Consider the following 23,119-nt stretch of genomic DNA (forward strand, 5'->3'; position numbering starts at 1 on the left):
TAATAAATCACCACCATTATCACATTTTTTAAATGCAAATAAAATGAATTTTCATATAAATAATCTACTTTTGTAATTTCTTTACGATCATCATAAAAAAATATTCAAAATAAACTTAGCTATCCACAATTATAAATTTTTGGCTTAAATCCTTAAAAAAAATTCACCTTGTATTTTTTTTTGTTTATACCCTAACCTTGTAAAAACACCATTTGTACCCAATTTTGAGTTTTTATGTTTCATCTCTACCTAAAAGTATTAAATTATACTCTTTTCATTTGAAAAAGAGTTTAAAACAATCCTTTATTTTTAACTTATATATTAATGTTATTAATAGTACAAAAATACCATCTTCTTCAAAAAATTAAAAATAATAATAAATTTTTTCAATTTTTTTAAAAAATATTTCCGAATTTTTTTTAATTTTTTAATTTTTTTAAACAAAAAAATTATAAATAATAATAATTTTTTTAATTTTTTTATTATTTTATAAAATTAAAAAAAATTAATTAATTATTTGAATTTATTTGATTATTTTTTAAGTTTAAGGATTTATTTGTATTTTTAAAAATAGAAAAAAGTATGTTTTAAACTCATTTTCAAATGAAAAAAGTACAATTTAATGCTTTTGGGTAGGGATGAAACATAAAAACCCAAAATTGGGTACAAATGGTGTTTTTACAAGATCAGGGTATAAACGAAAAAAAAGTGCAAGGTGGGGATTTTATAAGGAATTAAGCCTAATTTTTTTTGTCAAATACATTTTAATTTTTAAATTTTGTCAATTTTCTCTGTCATTTATGCGATCGTGGTCAAATATAACCAGAACTCATTTAGATTTTGCCAATATACCCAAACATACCAAAGTCTTGGGTATATTTGACAAAAATTGAATAAATGTCGGACCAAATTGACAAAATTTAAAAATCATAGTATATTTATCAAAAATATTATATTTGTGGGTACATATGTTCATTTTGTCAATTAAATCCACAACTATAGCGTTTTTTTTTACCAAATATAGCATGATCTTTGAACTTTGCCAGTTTGGTCCATTATTTATGCGTGCGTTGCCAAATATCCAAGGCTCATTTAGTTTTTGCTAAATATATCTAAATATACCAACGCATTTGGTATATTGAGATTGAATAAATGACGGACCAAAAATTGACAAAATTTGAAGATCATGATATATTTGACAAAAGAAATATGGTATTGAATAATAAAGGCAAAATAAATTAACCTACCCAATACTATAGCCTATTTTCCATATATGTCATGATCTTCAAATTTTATCAATTTGACCCAATGTCTTTGCGTTTGTTGCCATATATATATTCATGTCTAATTTGAAGCTAATGTGGCAGAATGTTATATATGCCTAGCATAATTTTTGTATACATTACTATATAATATTATGTCATGTTAGCTTTAAAAGTAGCTATGAGAATATATGATACAGATTAAAAAATGGATTTAGATGACAATGTTTAATATTGTGGTATTTTTGGAAAACGAACTTTAATTATGTGTATATTTAATAAATGTTAAAAAATAATGAATCAACCTGATAAAATTTAACAATTATGGTATGTTCTAGCGAACGAGTTATAGTTATGAGTAGATAAACTCATTATGCCAATAACTAATCAAGATGTTTCAACGAAAAAGATGAATTTTTTTGATTAGATTTGTAGTTAATTTCTCTTTTAGAGTTTTAATTTATATAATGATGCTTTGAGAGTTTCTCTTTCTTCACGTAAGGTACACGTGTCTCCGTATAGTGATCGAATGAAATATTTTTCCGTCCATATGCCAATCACAACAATTTCAATAACATAATTGATAAAACTTAAAGGAGAAATGCTTGAAAATATGATTTATATGTAAATTTTAAACGCGTATGAATTTATTAATTTATCACAAATTGTATCCTAAGGTCATTATTAATAAAAAAACTCTTATATATATATATATATATGTTGACTTTATCATTCGTAAATATTAACTTTAACTTAATTAGCCAGCACTCTATACTAACTCCCCTCATGCAAATTGAGAGTGGCCTCACTAGCAATTAATTAAAGTATTGGTTGGCTGTGTATATATAAACTGGCAGCAAGCAACAACATATACACATCAATTTAGGATTATCTTTTACGTTTTATAAGAATAACTAGCTAAATGGCACTCATGGTTTTTAATATATTTTTCATTTTGTTCTCTCTTCTTCCTTACTTTTCCTTTTCTTACACATTCGGCCGTCTCAATTTGCCATCACCAGCCATGGATCCCGACTCTACTGCTTTTGATGCCCATGGTCAAGGACCCTACACTGGTTTTTAAGACTATGCTTTTGATACGCCTAACAGGTTTATATATATTTGCTTACATAACATTCTATGTACTTGTCCGTAAAGAAAAATTTATTGCACGTAGCCGATATATCTATCATATAGTCACATGTATAAATATGTTGTCTTGTTTTAAACATGTGTTAATTGTTTAATTAAAACAGTGAAAGTTATTAACACATGAGAAATGTGTTGTAAAAGGACGTGACATATAATTAAGTGGGATAATTACTCCTCCTTAATACATCTTGCCTAATATCAGACAAGGAAAAAAAACAATAATGATCCCAAATCTTATTAAGAAATTAGCGAGAGCAAGCAAAGTTTATTTTAGAAAAAATATTCTTATCTACCTACAATTTTTGATTGTTTGTTAATTATTACCATGTTTTTAAAGATCGTGACATATATTTACCATCATCTTTGTGCATTTGCCAAATATATACACAATAGTTTGGATAATGATGTGTCGATGCTATACGTCTATGTGTATAGAATTAATCTTAAATGAAGTATATTATATTGTGCCACATCACCTCCAAATCGATTAAGAATATATTTGGCAAAAGTCATGTTAAAATTGTGGATAAATATGAAAATTTTGTTTTTATTTTATATATTATTAAATTAAGTATATGATTAACTTAGTGTATATCACATACAAATATAATAATTGCAAACTCTTTAATCAAACAATCAATTATTTTTAATAATAGAAGATATTTCTAAAAAAACCTATAATATTCTTATGCAATCAGGGCTTTATTGAAAACAACTCACATGTCTCTTAACGTTGCAAAGCATGAAGCAATTTACATGTAGCTAGAGCATTTATGTATCATTACAAACATTCGAGTCAAATTAAAAAATAAAAATACTTTATACCATATTTTCTAACTTTTTGGTTTCAGTTTTAATTTTTTTTTTCCTTCACCTGTTTCTCGATGATCCATTACTACATATACCATGCAATACCAATACGATAGATTGCTAAAAATTTGTGAAGTTTCTTTAATATTCATGGCATCCATGAGCCTCATTTTTATATTTTTGCTGCATGTTCACATTGCGATGGCTCATCCTAGAGCATCATTTGAAAGGCTCTACTTGCCGACACCCCTTGTCGGACCGGAGTCACTTGCCTTTGACTGGAATGGTGGCGGTCCATACACCGGCGCTTCTGATGGTAGAATTCTCAAATATCAAGGACCCAATCTTAACTTTACAGAGTTTGCTTACACTACACAAAACAGGTAAATTTTTTTAAGCAAGCAAGACGTAAATATATCGAAGAATTTTACTAAAAAAAAACAGTAAAATTATGATGAATATTTGTGAGAAAAAAATTCATCATAAATTTACAACCAAATTTTGAAGAATGTATAACGAGTATTTGAATTTATGAAAAGATTATGATGGTTAATGCGGTCTCTAATTCGTCATATATACTATATTATGACAAAAAATGCTATAAAAAATCTATCATAATTTCATTACAAAACTAAATCCATCACAAATTTATCAAAGGAAATACCGGCATAAGATTTATTAGAAATTTATGATGGAACTAAATATATATATCTATCTATCTATAATCTATCTATAACTATCTTATATGTGGGAGGGGGGGGGGGGCAGACAAAATTACGATAATAGGTTTCATTAAGGGTATACTTGATACTAAAAAATATAAAACTAATAAAAGTTTATTTTAAATACAAAATAAAAATATTATAGGTTAATAAAGATACATATATTTAAGGAAGAGTTTATTTTAAACAGGAGTATCTAATTGTTAGGCGAATTTCAGTAAAGAATATCACCAAGAGTAATCAACTAAGAATTTAACTTTAATAAGGGAATACTTTTAATGAGACGAGAAATAATTAAGTGTAATTCTATTTATTTATAAATTATAGAAGCCTTTTTAATATGTACATGTAATGGTCTCTTAATATCGTGGCCACATAATATTCAGTTCTAACAATTGTGATAAATAAAGGCTTAGAAACATTTTTCTCTTCCCATGCATGCATAACTTAGTAAAACAGAAAAAATTTATAAAAGAAACAAATTCTATAATTTAATATAAAATAAAATAAATAAATTGACTCGGAACCGCCGATAACCAGAAACCGCCGATTCACGGTTCAAAATATTTGGAACCGGCCCGAAACTGGTCTTTCCACTGTTCGGGGCTGGTTTTAGTCCGATTTCGGGCCGGATTTGACCTGGCCAGTGCCGGGCCGATTTACGGGCTGACCCGGCCAATGGCCAGCTCTATACATATGTAATGAGACATACAAATATCACTTGTATGCTATAATTTTAATTTTAATAAAAATATTTATATAATAATTTATTTATAGCTTAAATATTATATTTAATAATTAAACAATAAATTATATAAGTATCACTCACGTGCGCAGCACAAACTAATAAAAAAATAATTCACAACAATTTATTAAAATCACACTTTCATTTAATATTTTAACTATTCTTAAATATATAGAAGTAATTTATTAGGTAAAATGTTTATTAAATAATAAAATGTTATAAGAAATTTACTTTTAATAAGAGTAATCTATAATAATTATGTATTAGTGGTGTAGACATTGGATTATATTTTTTAAGTTTAAATTAGAACTGGTAAGATTTTTACGCCATTGACAACGGGTCATATTAATCAAGTTCTTATTAAAAGTAATAGTTTATATGCGTCTTTTATTTCTAATTTGCAAGTATGTTAATATTATATTTAATAATTTAATTAGTATTTAACTTAAATAACGGGTTATATAATTATCATTTATATGTGGAGTACGTACAAATAAAAAATTACCCATAACAATTAATTAACAACTAAACTATTTTACTTTATATTTTACTTATTATTAAATATATGACGGGTTAAATCAAACAACGAGTCATATAATTATCATTTACATGTGTAGCACATATAAATAAAAAATTATTCATAAAAATTAACAACTAAACTATTTCATTTTATATTTTATTTATTATTAAATATATAACGGGTCATGTAAATGTCGCTCACGTGCGTAGCACGTGGCGAAACGCTAGTACTATATATAAAAGCACGGATGGGGGGGGGACAGGCAAATTTACCGAATAACCCTTTCTAATATATTACTAAATAACGGTTTTATAGTCATTAATTAATTATGTATTTAATTTGTTGCTAAAGGGATAATATAATTATAATTCTAAATATAATAGAATTAGAGTCCTAATTAGAATAGAGTTATATTATATGTAATTGATTTATTTAATTCTTGAGTTTAACTAATTTGTAGAAGCAACACACCAAAGATGGGCATGTTGACTGTTTACGAAACACTCATATTCCATAATGTGGCATGATGTTGGATTATTAGACTGAAGAGTTGAACTGCGTTGCGATCATGAGTCTAATAGTCATAGCTGAACAAATTTTTTATTAGTAATAAGCCACTAATAACAATAGCTGAGTTGAATAAGCCATTAAACTCTAGAGTAATTAATTTATATAATTAATTATTTTTATCTAACTCTTAAAAATACTTTGTAATCCGATGAAAGTTCTAAATAATTTAATATTAACCATATATAAATACATAAGTTGGTACAATTATATATAATAAATTAAATTATATCATAAATTATAAATAAACGTTAATTAATATATCAATAAATATTTGACGAGTCACACTACGAGCCACGTGTGAAACACGTAAAGCGACACTAGTATGTTATAAATGGGAAGATTAGGATAATACTCTATTTTTTAAAATAATTTGATTTCATATTTCAATAAGTAAAAGATAGAGAAAATACCTCATCATTTTAATGCTTTTAATTTTTTTACTCTAAAACATACTTGTATTATAATTATACTTACCTTTCTTTAATTTTTTACTCTAATTATATTTTATTACTCTTATCATATTACAGCTGTCATATTTTTATATGTCTCTCTCTTTCTCTCTCTCTCCTCTTTTTCTTTTTCTTTTTCTTTGTTTCTTTTTTTTTCGTCAATTTTCTTCTTCTTCTTTATTTCTTTATTTCTTCTCCATTTTCTTTCTTTCTTCTTCGTTCCCTCATCGCTCCGCCGAGGTTTCTCCATCGCTCCACCGTCGCAGCATTGTTCTTTCATATTTTATTTTAGCAAACTTTTCTTTAATTCATTTAGATTATTGTGATTTTTATAACATTCAGATCTAAATAAATTACTCTTGAATATTTTTTCAATTTTAGATCTAAAAATCCGCATGAAAAACGATGTTATGATGAAAAAAAAACGATTTTCTGCAAAAAAACAGCATCTGATTATCATATGATTATCATAACACTGTAGAAAAAAATGATTTTTTATAAAAAAAAAACAGTCTCTGATTATCATATGAGTATCACTGTATTATCATGTTGTTATCTTAACAGTGTATAAAGAAAGATTTTCTACAAAAAAATTGATTATCATGTTGTTATCACTGTATTATCATCTCGTTATCATAATATAATCATATGATACCGAGATGATAATGTATTATTGTACCTAAATGATAATGTTATGACAATGACATAATAATAAAATTATGATAACAGTATGACAATATGATACCTATATGAAAAAAATTACATAAAAATTATGATAACGAGATGATAATGTGAAGAAAATTGTATGATAATAAAGTATTATAAGGTCATATTATCATACTATTATCTTCACCTTATCATCTTATTATTATAATTTTTTTGCAATTTTTTTTTCATACATGTATCATATTATCATACTATTATCTTCACATTATCATCTCGTTATCATAATTTTTTTGTAATTATTTTTTTTCATACAGGTACATATTACCTTTATATTATCATCTCATTATCATAATTGTTTTGTAATATTTTTACATATAGGTATCATATTATCATACTATTATCATAATTTTATTATTTTATTATCATCTGATTATCATACTGGTGTCATGAATATTTTTGTAATTCTAATTTACGTACGTTATCATCCAGTTATCATAACCTTATTATAATTCATTATCATCTAATTATCATACTTCAGTGTTATGATAATGACATGATAATCAGACACTATTTTATCATACATTATCATATATATTATCATATATGTACCATAAATATTATCATTTCTTTATCATATGGTAAAACATTATCATATGACACTATTTCTGTAAAAAAATTTCCATATAAGTATCATATTATCATACTGCATAAGTTTATCATTATATTATCATAAAAACACTATCATACTATTATCATTATCGTACATTTGCATAATCATAACCTTATCATAATCATATAATTAATGTTATGATAACGACATGATAATAACATGATAATCAGATGCTGTTTTTTAATAAAAAAAATTGATTTTTTCTGCAGTGTGATGATACTTGCATGATAATACAGTGATGATACTCATATGATAATCAGAAGCAGTTTTTTTTCAGAAAATCATTTTTTGTGTATAAAAACGTTTTTAATACAAATTTTTAGATCTAAAATTGAGAAAATTCAAGAGTAATTTATTTAGATCTGAAAGTTAAACAAATCGTATTAATCACCACGAACCGAGGAAAAAATGTTAAAATTGAATATGAAAAACTGCTGAGCAGCGGCGGAATGATGGCGGAGCGACGGCGGAATGATGAATTAACGATGAAGAAGAATAGAATAAAAATGAAGAAGAAATAAAGAAGAAGAAGAAAATGAAGAAAAAGAATGGCGAAAAAAAAGAACAGAGAAGGAGAAGAAAAGGAATGGAGAAGAAAGAGAAAAGGAGAGAGAAAAAAAGAAAATAAGTGACAGTTGTCACTTAAGAGTAGAAAAATATGGTTAGAGTAAAATAATAATAAAAGGCAGGTATAATTATAATATAAATATGTGTTAGAGTAAAAAAAATAAAAACATTAAAATAGTGAGGTATTTTCTCTATCTTTTCCTTATTGAGATAGAAAATCATATTATTTTCAAAAAGAGAGTATTTTTCCTAATTTTCTCGTTATAAATTTGTGATGGATTAGTAACTTAATTGATTCAGTTTCATCAATTGAAATGCGGGCCTAGCTCTAGTCGGTTAAGGCGTCTCAAAGTACATTTGGAGGTTGTGAGCTCAAACCCTACTTCCATAACTAACATCTAACAAATGAAACTCCATTATTCGGATGTTATCTATTTTTCTAAAAAAAAAGCCTATTTGATTTTTACAATATTACTGCAACTCATCCTATTGATATCGAAACAGGAACAGATCACAGTGCGATGGAGCTACAGACCCAAGCCTTCAATCCGTATGTGGAAGGCCGCTAGGAATAGCATTTTATTACAGGACAGGAGAGCTTTACATTGCGGATGCTAATAATGGACTCTTTGTTGTCGGACCTAACGGAGGCCAAGCTACTCCTCTTCTAAATTCTGTTCAAGGCGTTCCTTTGAAGTTTCTTGCAGGCTTGGACGTCGATCAAACTACCGGAAACTCTGGGTTTGAATATTTTTGTGATTATCTAATTATACTATTTTTACTGAACAATTACGGACATTCAATTTGTTATATTTTGATAGTCCGACATTCATTTTTCAACAAAAAAAAGGAGGTTAATATAGACAAAATTTTACCTATGTGCTCGGCAGATTGCAACATAGGTAAGGTTTCGCCTGAACTGATATGATAACCTTCTGTCGTTTGAAAATTTATGTTTCGTTATCAAAATATAACAGATTGAATGTTTGTAAAAGACATTAAGTTGGTAAATATAAAAATATCTACACATTCAAGTCGCGAAAAGAGTTCTAATTGCAGGTCTCATTTTTCTAATTGAGGTCATAATATTTGGACTATTGGATTGAGCTCGTCGAGTCTAAAAAACGAATTTCAAATTGCTATTTTAGCTAAATTTTGGTTGATTATGTTTGACATGTCTCGGGTGCTATGTTCCTAGTTAGTATCAAATCAATTCTTAATTAAGTTACACTTCTATTCGATCGTGCAGAGACATTGTAGGACTGGTTCAAAGCAGAGACAACACAGGAAGCTTGTTCATGTACGATCCACGTACCAAACAAGCTACAGTATTACTGAGAAACCTATCAGCAGCAGCAGGCACAGCAGTCAGTAGAGACGGATCATTCGTCCTCGTAAACGAGTTCTTAGCCAATAGAATCCAAAAATATTGGCTTAGAGGACCAAGAGCTAATACAGCACAAATTCTACGGTCGTTCCCAGGAAAGCCAGACAACATTAAAAAAAATGCTAACGGGCATTTTTGGGTGGCGGTCAGCGTTCTACGAGACCCGCCGCCGCCAAAACCACGGATGCTACCACTTGGATACAGATTTAATGAGAATGGTTTGGTGCTGCAAGTAGTGAGCTTTAGAGGTCCATATGAAACTGAAGCAATTAGTGAAGTTCAAGAGATGAATGGGACGTTATATGCAGGCTCCTTGCATGTGAATTTTGCTGCTACTATGTTTAGACGTTAAGATACTCAGCTGTTACATTAATAGCTTTATCTATGAAAAATAAAAAGGTATAATAAGCATATAAAAAGTTGTTACATAAAGTAATTGCTTTTTACTATGTAATAGTACTGTTTACTATGTGAATGAAAGGCAAGCTTATCAGCATTCGTTTTATTCAAACAAATTGATCTATGTAAGCCATTATTAACATAAAATCATGTGACCAACGAGCTATAGCTCAAATGGTATAAGCGTTAAGTAGCAAACTACTAGGCCGTGAGTTTGATTCCTCCCACAAGCGCTCCTCTCTCCAATTATTAAAAAAAAAACATAAAATCCTGTGAATATCAAGGAGAAAACATCTTTTTTTTTCTTGAGAATAAAAACTTTGGGGCTATTAGCCAAAATGGTAACAATTTTTGTACTTTATATCAGAATGGTACCCAACCTTTAATTTGTATGGTTTTGGTACCATAACTTCTATTATTTGTTTCAGATCGTTCTTTTTTTATAAAATTCGGCCACTTTGAATGACATGGCAATCAGAGCAAGAGTTTTATTTTACTATCTTACACATCATATAAACTAACAAGTACAAATCAAATAATAGAAGATATGGAATCTGATGTGCCAGTTTGATGTGGAAAAAAATAAAAAAAATATACTCTGGTTGTCACGTCATTAGTGACCGGATTTTATAAAAAAAAAACCTGATGTGAAACAAATAGTAGAAGTCGTCATACTAAAAAAATACAAATTAAAGGTTAGATATCATTTCGATACAAGGTACAAAGGTTGGGTATCATTTTAACTAATAAACCAAACTTTTGCATCATGAAACACAAACTCGATACAAAAGCAACATAACAATGGAAAAAGCAAAATAACTCAAAACTTTGCCTATGCAGCTAACACATGGGCTGACATATTCATTGATCTCTTAAAAAGAGCAACATAACAAGGAAAAAGGGTCATTTATACCCTTAAGGTTCGACTCGAGGATCCAGTGAGCCCTTAACGTCCAAAAAGGTTTAAATATGCCCATAATGTCTTAAAAAGTGAACAATTAGGCCCCCCAATTTTGACAACCAGGCCCCTAACGTCTTATTTATAAGTCAAAAATGGGACATGATTGTTCATTTTTTAAGACGTTAGGCGCATATTGAACTTTTCCGGACTTTAGGGGATCACTTGATCCGATAGGCAAACTTTAGGGGCATAAATAACCTTTTTCCCACATAACATTTGAAAAAATTGAGCAAATAAGTTCCTACAATCCTAAAAAATGCCATCAACATAAGAGTGATCTTTCGGAATGACCATGAAACCTTCAACCAAAAGGAGAGAATCACTTTGAAAGATAATGATATGATCTTTGTGCTTCTTGATCGAGGCAAAAGCTTGTTCGAAGCTTATTGCATCTGCCAATAGAGGTTCCGTGTAAGTCAAATTGCATCTACTCACACAAGCTTTGAGAAAACACTGTTAAAAAAACAGATGGTGGGCTGTTTCTTTTTCTGAGAGGAAAAATTGATATTCTGCAGGTTGATAAGAGTGGCACGACGTCTTAGACAATTTCTAATAAGGCATTATTTGGGAAATTAAACTCTCTGGGTCACTATAGTTATCACAAATTACAAAAAAGTCATTAAACTCGATTTTGTTATAAAAGCGTCATTAAACTTACCATTTTGTTACAATGGGATGCCACCCGTATGAAACTCACTATTTTTAATGACATGTCTTGCCAGATTTGTCCACATCATCCAAGTCTCAATTGCCACGTTAGACGAGATTTATTTAGTACAAACTCAAAAATTATATTAATTCATAAATCAAAATACAGGGACCTAACGTTATCTTTTACAGGGTTCTTAAATATAATTAACCATTAAATCTAATTTACTCTAAATTTATCGCATCTTCTTCATTTTTTCTTCTCCGACGCTTCTTCCTCTCCATTCACCATCATCGCCTGCCATCACCTCCATATGCAGCAGCTCCGTTCTTCTTCATTTATTCACCTATTTGATATTATATACAACTTTTGATGAGGCTCAGTGATAACGGGCTGAGTTTTCTGTAGATCAAAGAACGGCCAATTGCCTGCTGCCTGCAAACCCCCGCTTGCCGCCTTGAGATCAACGAACGACGAGCAAAATTTTGGGTTTAATGGTTGCTGCTAAAAGCGACAATATGTCGCGAACCGCCTTCGTTTTGGCCTCTTTAGCTTAATTAGTACATTAGTGTTCATATTTATTTTGTTGTTGCACTCTCACTACTAGAAAACAGGTGTTTAGCGACGGATTTTTCCGTCGCTAAACACCTGAAATCCGTCGCTAATTACAATTAGCGACGGATTACCGACGGACTCGGTCCGTCGGTAAATTTTGGGTCGCTAATTGTAATAGCGACCCAAAAGACTGTCTGTCGCCAACTTACCGACGGAATATTCCGTCGGTAAGTTGGAGGCAGGAGGTCGGGAAATTGGTCGGCCAACCGACCAATTTCCCGACGGAATTGGCGACGGAATTTCCGTCGCTAACTTAGCGACGGAAATTCCGTCGCCAATTCCGTCGCTGTTTCTTTCAATTGGCGACGGAAAATTCCGTCGCCAACTGCAAGAAACAGTCGTGTCATGTTTAATTAGCGACGGAAAATCCGTCGCTAAAGTTAAACCAGGTAGTCGCTAAATTACCTATTGTTGGCAAAATTTTATTTTTTTACGGCTTATTTTCATATTTTTTCTGTTATTCGTTAGACCTGTTAAATATACCATTCACATACATAAGAAACAATAAATATATATAACCAAATCCGTAATATATATATATATAAACGTCAAAAAGCATACAAAAAACACTAATATTAAAGTATACGAACAAAAAACATAAATATGTCCAAGTGTATCAGAAGCCTACTCTAAACTGGTGGTGTCATCAGCAGGAGGGGGTGGGGGTGGTGGGAACTGCGGGCGTAACTCGGGTGGGAGTGTAGTCATCAGCCGCGCAAGCTCAGTACGGATCCGCTCGTCGAAACCCGCCTCCACAGTACGGATCCGCTGCTCGACCCGCTCTTCGAAACCCGCCTCCACAGTACGAATCCGCTGCTCGAGCCGCTCCTCAACCTCCCTAGCAATACGCTGCTCTATGTCCTCAGTACTAACGTTCCCCTGCTGGGATGATCCGCCGCGGCGCAATCGGCTAGCGCTGCTCTGGCCGATGTAGGATGCTGAAGCCGATCCAATACCGTAGACTCGCTGCTTCTTGACTGCCTCGAGAGACAAAAACAGCTCGTTCTCGTCGATCGGCTCTGGAGTCGACGAACTCCCTTCTCCAGCTGCCTGAGACTGTGTTGCTGCAGCAAGCTCTGCCTGAAAACGGTCCTGAGATTTAAAAAATACAAATTTTTAAATTAGTTAAACCTACATTTCTAACTAAAATTGGGCAGCATTTTGTCTATAATTTGATCATCACCCATTTTTCAGGGACATCCTGCAAAAACTACAGACACTCTGTTCAACTATAAGTAACAGCAATCACAACACCCACAACAAACACGTAAACATCCTATAAACAACGTCTATATAATTAAAGTTATATATAAGTCATATTAAACAGTCACTTAAGGTTAAATAAACTTACATTTTTATCCTTTGATCTCTTGTCAACAAAGACAGTCCGATCTGCTTTGGTCAGGTGCAACCGAACATGCAACTCAGCCAAAGTGGGCTCTCGACCAAGCTCCTCAGTCTATTATATGAAATGAACAAATTAATTAATAGATAAACAAAATATTTAACACGATTATTAATATTAAAAACATACCATAACTGTCTTATGCCTCGTAGCCGATCGCGATCCTGCGGTATGTCGAACATGCCTCGTATACATCCAGCTGCGGTCTGGATTCATTTCTGGAGGACGTACAATTAGGTACTGGTTCATAAGCTCAGTAGCAAAGTCAATGTAATTGACTGCTAAAAGGGTAGGGTCCTATCCCATTCGCAAAACTGGCGCCCCATAATTCGATCACGATATATGCATGAATACGGAAAAAATATTCGGCAGCCTTCCGGCGTCGTTCCCCAGGTGCATTACATAATATAGGGTGTGTAACGCTAATTATATATTCCGTAAGGAATAAGCGTTACACAGCCTATATTAAATAGCCACCCGGAGAACATACGCCAGAAAACTACCGAATATTTTTATACCATATCCATACATATATGTTTTTTCGTGATCAAATTACGCAGACGACAGCAGTTTTACGAACTGTACACACGTACAATCCCGTGTCGTTCAATCTCTTGAACACACGGGACGGGTTTCTACGGCTAGGTAAGATTTTATTCGGTGTGAATAAAATCTTTGTTAATTAAATTGCACAGTTATTCAATTTACTCTAACTAATTAAAATGAAATACAAAAATGCAGTAATACTTACTTGTTGAAGAGCAGAACCGCAATAAATAGGAGATAAGCTATGTAAACAAACAACAATGGCTATGATCAGCGGCTATCAGCAATTGTCAGAAACAAACCTACATTAATAGTTTTGGATCAGATTATCATAACAATACAAATTAATACTTTATCAAGATACGTTTTTTTAAATTTTCTAAGAGATATAATATCTTTAACGAAAATCCGGCAGCATTTCCCCTAAAAATGAGCATCACCCATTTTTCAGGGAAATCCTGCAAGCAAACAATACATATTCGATTCCAACATAAACAACAAATCATTTTATTTTAATTATTTCAAATTAAGTATATTAGCTAATAATAAATTACGCTAATTTTATTTAATTAACATAATTAATTAACCTAAATTAAAATTATAGGTTCCTTAGTTTTATAAACTAACTTAATTTTATAACAAATTAATTAATCTAATAAAATATTTAACCTAAATAATAATTTATTCAACCCACCATTCAACAATTTAATTAGCCTAATAATATATAATCATTTAAAAAAATTAACCTTCTTTACTAAAACTAACCTAATTTTCACAAACCTAACTTAATATTTTTTAAACAAAATTAAATATTAATAATTTCAATTAATCTCTTTTAATTATAATAAACACATAATTTAATCTCTACTTTAATTAACTACTCTAAATAAACTAGTGTAATTTAATTTAAAACAATTAGAATAACCTAATTTAATTATAACACTAATTTCTAATCTAATTAAACTTAATAATAATCAAAATTGAAAATTGAAGTTAAAAAAACTAACCTAGGTGATCGGAGGTTGGCAGCGGACAGCAGAGGTGATCGGAGGTTGGCAGCGGCGGACAAAACCGGTGGCCGGAGGTCAGCAGCGGCGGAGGGCGGCAGGCAGCGGTTTCTATTTAAAAAAAATACAACTTTATTATATAATTAAACAAATAACAAAACAATTAAAATATATAAACTAACTCACCGGAAAGAGGAGGGAGAGAAATGGCGCCGGAATGCTTTCGCCGGAGAGGAGCAGTGGTGGCGGAGAAAAAAGAGAGGGAGGAGAGGAGGCGGTCGGTGAAGAAAAAAGAGAGGGAAGGAGAGGGAGAGGGATTTCGCCGGAAAAGAGAGGGCAGAGGGCGGAGAGGGAGAGTGATTTCGCCGGAAAAGGAGAGAAGGAGAGGGAGAGCGGCGGAAAAAAAAAAGAGAGAGAGAGAGTCTGAGAGTGAGAAAAAAGGAAGTGGGTAAGTTAGGTTAAGGTTTTACCGACGGAACTAGTCCGTCGGTAATTCCGTCGGTAAAAACATAACCCTTAATGAAACGCATCGTTTCATTAAGGGATGATTTACCGACGGAACTCTATATCCGTCGGTAATTTACAAAATTAGCGACGGACGTAAATAATCCGTCGCTAATGTACCAAAGCAAATTGGCGCCTCCGTTCCCGCCATGTTCCCTCCAAAAGTAGCGACCGAATTGAATTAATCGGTCGCTAAACATGGTGGATTTAGCGACGGACATAGTCCGTCGCTAAATCCGTCGCTAAACAGCTGATTAGCGACGGAATTGGCATCCGTCGCCAAATTCCGTCGCTAATCAGCTGTTTTCTAGTAGTGTCTACCTATTTCTGAAAATGATTTTAACAGTTGGTATACAATGTCGAAATGTCTGAAAGACAAAAGCTTTTGGATTAAAGCTTGGTAGGTGGATTGAGATGAGTGGAATTACGTAGGTTTGAAGCCTATGTGAAATTTTGGAGAGCTTTCTGTGCTGAGTTTTGGTCTAAAATAAGATGGGCAATGTGCTCATGAGATGGAACAGAGAGGGATGATGATGAGTATTGTCTGAAATGAAGGATGTCAAGTAATTTATGACAAATTGTTTTGAGTTTTGAAAAAAAAAATGGATTCAGGCATTGATTAAAGCAGCAACTTACTGTCTTTTTTCTTGGTTTGCTTGCTTTTATTTCAAAATTTTCAGTAATTTCCTATTTTAAAGATTGTGATATGGCCTATACAAATTAACTGATGAACTTAGATACGATTGTGATATGGCCTATGCAGATTGATTCGTCTCGGAAGAAACGTATTTTTGGCGGTATGACGAGTAAAGAATAAGGTGAAAGGTATATGGCGTGTTAAGAAGATGGTGAAGGATGCGGCGGGAAAGAAAGTAGAAGTGGCTGCCGACAGCTAGAATTGTTTTTTAGGATTTTGGTCACTTTGTTTAGGTGTAGAGGAAGAAGATGAAAAATGTAAAGGGTCCAAAATGATCCCTAGATTTTTATTAAACTAATATTTATTTAGAGACTTATTTATTGATGTGGAAAATGAAACCTAGATAATTTGGACAAATCCGGCAAGACATGTCATCAAAAACGGTGAGTTTCATGAGGGTGACACCCCGTTGTAACAAAATGGTTAGTTTAATGACACTTTTATAACAAAATTGAGTTTGGTGACCTTTCTGTAATTTGCGATAACCATAGTAATCTAGGGAGTTTAATACCCCATTATTTGTAATAATTAATCAAATATTCATTGCCTTATACCAAAAATAACTTAAAAATCTCCTCCAATCACAAATTGAAAAATTTAATAACCATTTTTATAAGTTAAAGTTCAGTTACCATTTTATAATTTTAGAAAGATTTAGTAATTCCAATAATCAATTACCCAAAAATAATCATAAAAAATATTTAATCTCAAACTAATCCTAAATCAACCCAACCCAAACCCGTCCTAAACTCTAAACTCTAAATTCCGACCATCACTTCCACCACATGCGGCCATCCTCACCACCGAGCACCTTTGGCCAGCCGCCTCTGACTAGTAGCACTTCTGGTTAGCCATCACTGTCGGCCCCCACCGACCAGCGCCAACCCCCTCCCTTTACTGCACAGACCGCATCTTTAATATAGAAAGGCTCAACATATAAAAGAAGAACCTACATAACCAGCATGTTAGCAATCAAAATAAAGAAAAATGGGATCGAAGCGTCCAATGATGTGTAGACACCTATTTTTCGGACATGTAAAAAGTGATAAAGGACTGAAGCGTCCAATGATGATTTTCAGAGAAAATTTTCCGAGTGACGAGCTATCGATTCGGTTTTTTGAATTCAAGCAGGCGTGATCAGTGCATAACTGCAAACTTGAGGTGTTAAAACTTAATTATCCGTAAATAGCCTATTAAAATCCAAATAAATTATAGTCTAAGTTTAATTGCAATATTTTAGAAATTTATGGGCCAATTTGCAAGTTTGATGGACCAAAATTAACCATATCCAAATCCATGGGGTCCTAGAAGCGTTTTTAGTACTTTCGAGAACCAAAAATGACTTTTAACCATATTTTACTTAGCCTTTAAGAAATAATCCAAATTTAATTTAATAAATAGAAGTTTTAACTAATCTTAACACCTAAAAACTTATCACTTAATACTCTTTCACACTCCTAACTCTACCCTTCCACACTCTTTCAAAAACCTGATATAACTAAATCTCTTAGAAACCCTAGGTCACCAGCAACCTCTATAAATCTATATATTATATAATTGAGAGGACCAATGGAGCCCTCTCATTCATTCTCACCAAATAGAGCTTTTTGGTGAGTTCCCACTTTTTTAAAAACATCTATTTAAATTTAATTTTTAAATGACTATTTAACTTATACTAAACTTCTTAATCTATATCAACACCTATCAATTACGATGTTCCTGGCTTTCCGTCATTACGCTGCAACCTTCTACATCTTTCATCAAGATTGGCCAACCTTCCTGGAAAAAAAAGAAGGAACTTGAAGTTCCAAAGAGTAGGTACAATTTTGGATGGAGTCATGGAAACCTGATGTTTTTAAAGGATCTTACTATGCAAATCCAATATTTGATATGCCAGCTACTGATGCTTATTTGATACAACGACATCCTCATTATTGCGGACCTAATATATGGCCTGATAACATTTTGCCAGAACTGTAAGTTGCTTTCAAAAGGCTTGGAAAGCTGATTGTTGATGTTGGATCGATGCTAGCTTATCATTGTGATAAATATGTATCCAAGGGGATGAATACAAATAAAAATGAAGGCCTATAACAGATACTTCTCCGCTCGCGGTGTCACAAGGGCAGGTTGCTTTAATATTTCCCAGCAAAACAGAGTGAGTCTATCCAAGATGGTCCTTCTGTATCATCTTGGTGTGGATGGACCACGGTTCGCTAACAGGTCTGACTTGTGCATTTTTTAAGAGAGACATCATGGTGTAGATATACCTTGCCCTGATAGTGCTGCTGGTCTTTACATTAGAACACGAACTGATCAAATAGTAAAGGTTGTCTATGGAGAAGATGAGATAGCATTCCAAGTTGGTGAAACCACTTAAATACTATCAAACGGTTATCTATGTGCAACACCTCACTGTTTCCGGGCACCTAAAAGAGTGGAGGCTTCTGGTGTTGATCGATCAACATTTGCATTATTCATGCAATCTGATTGGGATGAAAAACTCAACTTTCCCAAGGATATGCATATTCACAAAGAGCTGAAGTTGGCAAACTGTTCTAAAAAGTTTGGAAAATATTCTGAAAAGCTGTTGGACAAGTATTACCACTTGAAAACATAAACTTCAGGTTTTCTATTCTTATAAATATTATGAATAAATTCGATGTTTGATCTTGTGCTCTATGCTAGGAATTGAATAATTTTATACTCATTCATCAAATGTAAGACATTTTCTTTTGTATTATTACAAATTAAATATGAAGGACTTTTATTTGTGAAAAAAAAAATGTCCGCCTTTTATTGTAGTTTCATAAAACAGATCTTTTATTAGTTCTCATAAATGAAGATCAAAGAGTCTAAACTAATTAATACTCCATCACTTTTGTTATATTATTTACAGAGGTAAACTTTTTCTTTCAAGGTTTCATCTTTTTATTTAAATCAAATTTGTATACTATAATTGTATTGAGTTTTTATTAATTTCTTTATTAACACATCATTTATTTTTTTTAACTTCTTCTGTTGTTTCTTTTTTCCATTGTTTTTGTATGAATTTTTCCATTGTTTTTTAATGGGCATTGATTTAAAAATTTGTCTAATTTGTTTCCAATTAAATGAATGTATTAACTATATTTTATATTCTTGAGATTTGAGAATTATTTTATAGGGATAGCCTTATAATTTTGGTACATCGATATTTTTTTATATGTGCATTTTTTGAATTATTTGATGAGTTTCGTTAATCTTCATGTCAAGAAGAAAATGAATTATGAAAAAAATTAGAAGTCTCATTGATTCTCACCATATAAAGCATTCTCAGTTTCTAATTTTTTTAAATATTTTTTTAATTAATTTAATCGTTTAAATGGTTTTTGTGTATTTTTTTAGTAATATATTTGGTATAAGGGAATTGGATCTCAAGTCAATCTCATATATTATAAATTGTATACCATTAGAACTCTTCTTTTCAGATTTTCTATGACATGGGGTAAATAGTTAAAGTTAGACAAAATAAGCTTTTAATTGAAGTTAGACAAAATAATCTTTTAATTAAGATTGTTATCTGCCAATTAATTAATAAAGGGAAAATATAGTTTTTTAGGAATACCATATTGAAATATTTTTATTGGCTTGTAATTTTTCCTTATTGACCACTAATGTCGAAAACGATACTTTGTGTAGCTATCCATTGATTGTGCTGCAAAGTTTCATTATTAGAAATATGAGAGTAAATAGGTATTTTATTCAGATTGGTTAGAGAATAAATTGGTGTTCTATTAATGACAATATTACTCGGTTCAACTTTATTTATAACATTTTTTCATATATGGGACTCTCTAATATCCATTAGTAAAAATATTATAATAAAATAAGTGTTTTATTTAAAATTGTAATATCCCGTAAAATTTTAAATTTATTTTGTTAATTTCCGACGTGGTTCCGGATGTGTTTTGAGGGGTATTTGAAGTTTCGTAGATTTTCGTGGTTCGATTCGTTTTGGTTCGGTTTAAAAAAAAAAGGGATTTCTTCTTGGTTTGTGGTTCAACCGTAGTGGTTGAACCACTTCTGGTTAACTCAGGTCTCAATCGAGACCTGAGAAATTATTTGTGATTCTCGTTCGAGAATCCAAGGATTCTCGAACGAGAATCCATTTGCAGGCCTGGTCTCGTTCGAGACCATGCCCTTTCTCGAACGGGATCAGGCCAAAAATGGCCATTCCCGTTCGAGAACAGTTTGTCCTTTTGGACCCCTTCGCCCAGCCCACTTCCGACCTATTTTCGACCTACTTCATCTCGTTATATCAGCTCGACTTCTAAACAGAAAATCTTCACCACTCATCACTGAAACCCTAGCCGTTTTCCTCTTGTTGTTTCGCTGTTTATCGAAGCTGTTATCACCTTCCAAAGAGCGCTGTTCAGTAAGTATTCTTGATCCTTTGAATTTCAGTTTACTTGTTTTAAACACCTTTCGGTTTTCTGATCCGTGTGTGTTCGTTTCTAGATCGAAACTGAAACCGTTTGATCTCAGACGTTCTAGACTCATGTACCTTCGATTCCCTATCTCAGTTTTGTTAAACGGTACGTAATCGATCTCGTTTCAATCGCCGTACGGTTTACGTTTTAAAGCTTTATAATTTCTGTTTTAGTTTTTTTGTTTCTGCCGTATGCCTTCTTCTTCTTGTGGCTTGATTTTGCTAAGATCATGATTGTGAATCATGGAATGCTAGTTAGTTGTATTTAGCTTTCGGTTGTGGATTGAATCCATAGTTTCGTAACCGTCATGTTCACAATTCTCGGTTTCGTTTATTATAAGTTACTGTGTTGCTTTGTTTAATTCTAAGTTCATAGGATCCATGGCTTTATTGCCATCCTTGGTGATTATAGTGATCCCTTATGATTGCTTATGTATTTTGGGTTGAGTTTGGTGTTGAAACATAGAAGGTTGGTAAGGTTCGGCAATGGCAGCATAGGTTTAGGCAAGGGTGGGAATTCCTTTTCTTTTGAAATGGAGAAGATGGCTTAATAGCCATTTTGATTACTTGAGTTATTTTGACCAAATCAACTAAACCCTTAAAGTTAGAATTTAGCAATTGTCTAATATTAACTTTTGAATTTAGATTTGATTTATAGTTATTAAATTGAAAACGATTGCTATTTATAAATTTAGCTAATATAATTACTCGGGTAATTATAATTAAATTCAAATTTCAAATTGGTTTAAATTGGCTAAATTACAATTTGGTCCCTAAACGTTTTAAAACTTATTTAACTTAAGTTTTTAATTAGTAATTTTATGTTTTGTTTTAATTATAAACAAAAGCAATTAAATTGATTTCGGATATCAAATTGACTAAAGTACAATTTAGTCCCTAATTGGCAAAAGTACGATTTAGTCCGTAAACTTTTATTAACTTAATATGATTGAGTTTTTGGGGTTGTAACTTGGGTTACTTGAAATTGAAGTTATTGAGTTCCGCTTTTAAAATGGATTATTATTTTGTTAATTTATTTTATAAATATAAACTTGGGTTTATATTGATAATTGTTTTGAGTCGGGTTAGACTTGGGTCACCCGACCAGTGAGGTTAGCTTGGTAATTATTGGTAACTCGGCTAACCCACTATTTGGAAATTATTTATTATTTAAAGTTATTAAATAATATCTATGAATTGGATTTTAAGCGGGAACTCAATAGACTTGTTTTAATTGGGCTTTATTACCTATTGGTTATATTTGTGTGTGCTTTGGATTGTTTATTCCGACATGTTATATGTGCTAGTCCTATGTGGTGTCTAGTACTCTTTAGAGTTAGGGTCTGATTTTAATAATTATTTTATTTGTCTAGACTCGTCTACTGTTCGTGCTTCAGAGGCGAACCAGAGTTAGTTGCTTGCCGGTATTTCACGTGGATTAGCAAGCAGTGAGTTTATATTTACTATTTACCGCTTTATTAAGTAAATTGTTATTTTAATATTAAATATATATACTGTACGTATATTTCGAACTGTTTTTATATTATGGCTCTTAGTTGGAACATGCTACCTAATGGGCATCATTAGGACTGCGTGCGCACCGGTATTGATCTGGGTAAGGTATATATGGAAATGTGGTAACTCGGTGTGAGCATAGCTCTCGGGACCAGGTAGAGTAACTCGGTGTTGCTCAGCTCTCGGGACTCTGGTATAAGTGTGGTCAGTGGTAACTCGGTGTAGCTCAGCTCTCGGGACCAGACCTATTGGATTATGATTATTATTTAGAATTGTGGATTAGGGTTCCAACTATTATCTGTAATATCGTTATTAAATGTTTTAAACGTTTTTAAAGGTTTCCACTTAATAAATGTAAATAGTGGTATGAACTCATCTCAGTATATCTGACCCCGTTGTTTTCCAAATCTTTCCCAGGGTTATGATCTGAGAGAGTCTGGTGATCTCCGCATTTACTTTTCTCGGAGGTTCCTTTTATTTTTAATAAACTGTAAAACTGTTTTATTCTTAGACCGCAGTAGTAACTAGACGTCTTTATTATTATTAGACAATTTGTCGGATTGGTTCGACTGGCTATATTGCTTTGGCATGTTATTTTATTTACATTGGTTTATGATAAATCTATTTTAGATTCGGAATTGGATAAGCATGTTATATTAAGTGTTGAATATTATAACTGCTAGATTTAGGCTGAAGTCTCGGTTGCCCCCCGAGCATTGGTTTTCTGCAGGTTTATGTGTTTATTTTGTTAATTGAAAGGCTAGCTACGGGTTTCGGTACTTCTTTACCCATACCCTAGCGCCGGTCGCGATTCATGAAAATGGGTCGTG

The 23,119-nt window shown here is 31.9% G+C and overlaps 1 protein-coding gene and 1 pseudogene across 1 annotated transcript; both read left to right on the forward strand.

The window, feature by feature from the left end:
* The first annotated feature begins 3,000 nt into the window (after positions 1-3,000).
* On the forward strand, positions 3,001-10,089 carry LOC126687562 (protein STRICTOSIDINE SYNTHASE-LIKE 12-like). The gene is made up of 4 exons (XM_056106325.1): positions 3,001-3,607; positions 8,638-9,035; positions 9,129-9,192; positions 9,359-10,089. Exons 1-4 carry the CDS (start codon positions 3,321-3,323, stop codon positions 9,870-9,872), a joined length of 1,263 nt encoding a protein of 420 aa, XP_055962300.1. The 5' UTR covers positions 3,001-3,320; the 3' UTR covers positions 9,873-10,089.
* A 5,219-nt stretch (positions 10,090-15,308) lies between these two features.
* On the forward strand, positions 15,309-18,997 carry LOC126687564 (uncharacterized; annotated as a pseudogene).
* Positions 18,998-23,119: the final 4,122 nt, after the last annotated feature.

This window comes from Mercurialis annua, linkage group LG6 (genome assembly GCF_937616625.2).
Source record: "Mercurialis annua linkage group LG6, ddMerAnnu1.2, whole genome shotgun sequence".
Classification (NCBI taxonomy): domain Eukaryota; kingdom Viridiplantae; phylum Streptophyta; class Magnoliopsida; order Malpighiales; family Euphorbiaceae; genus Mercurialis; species Mercurialis annua.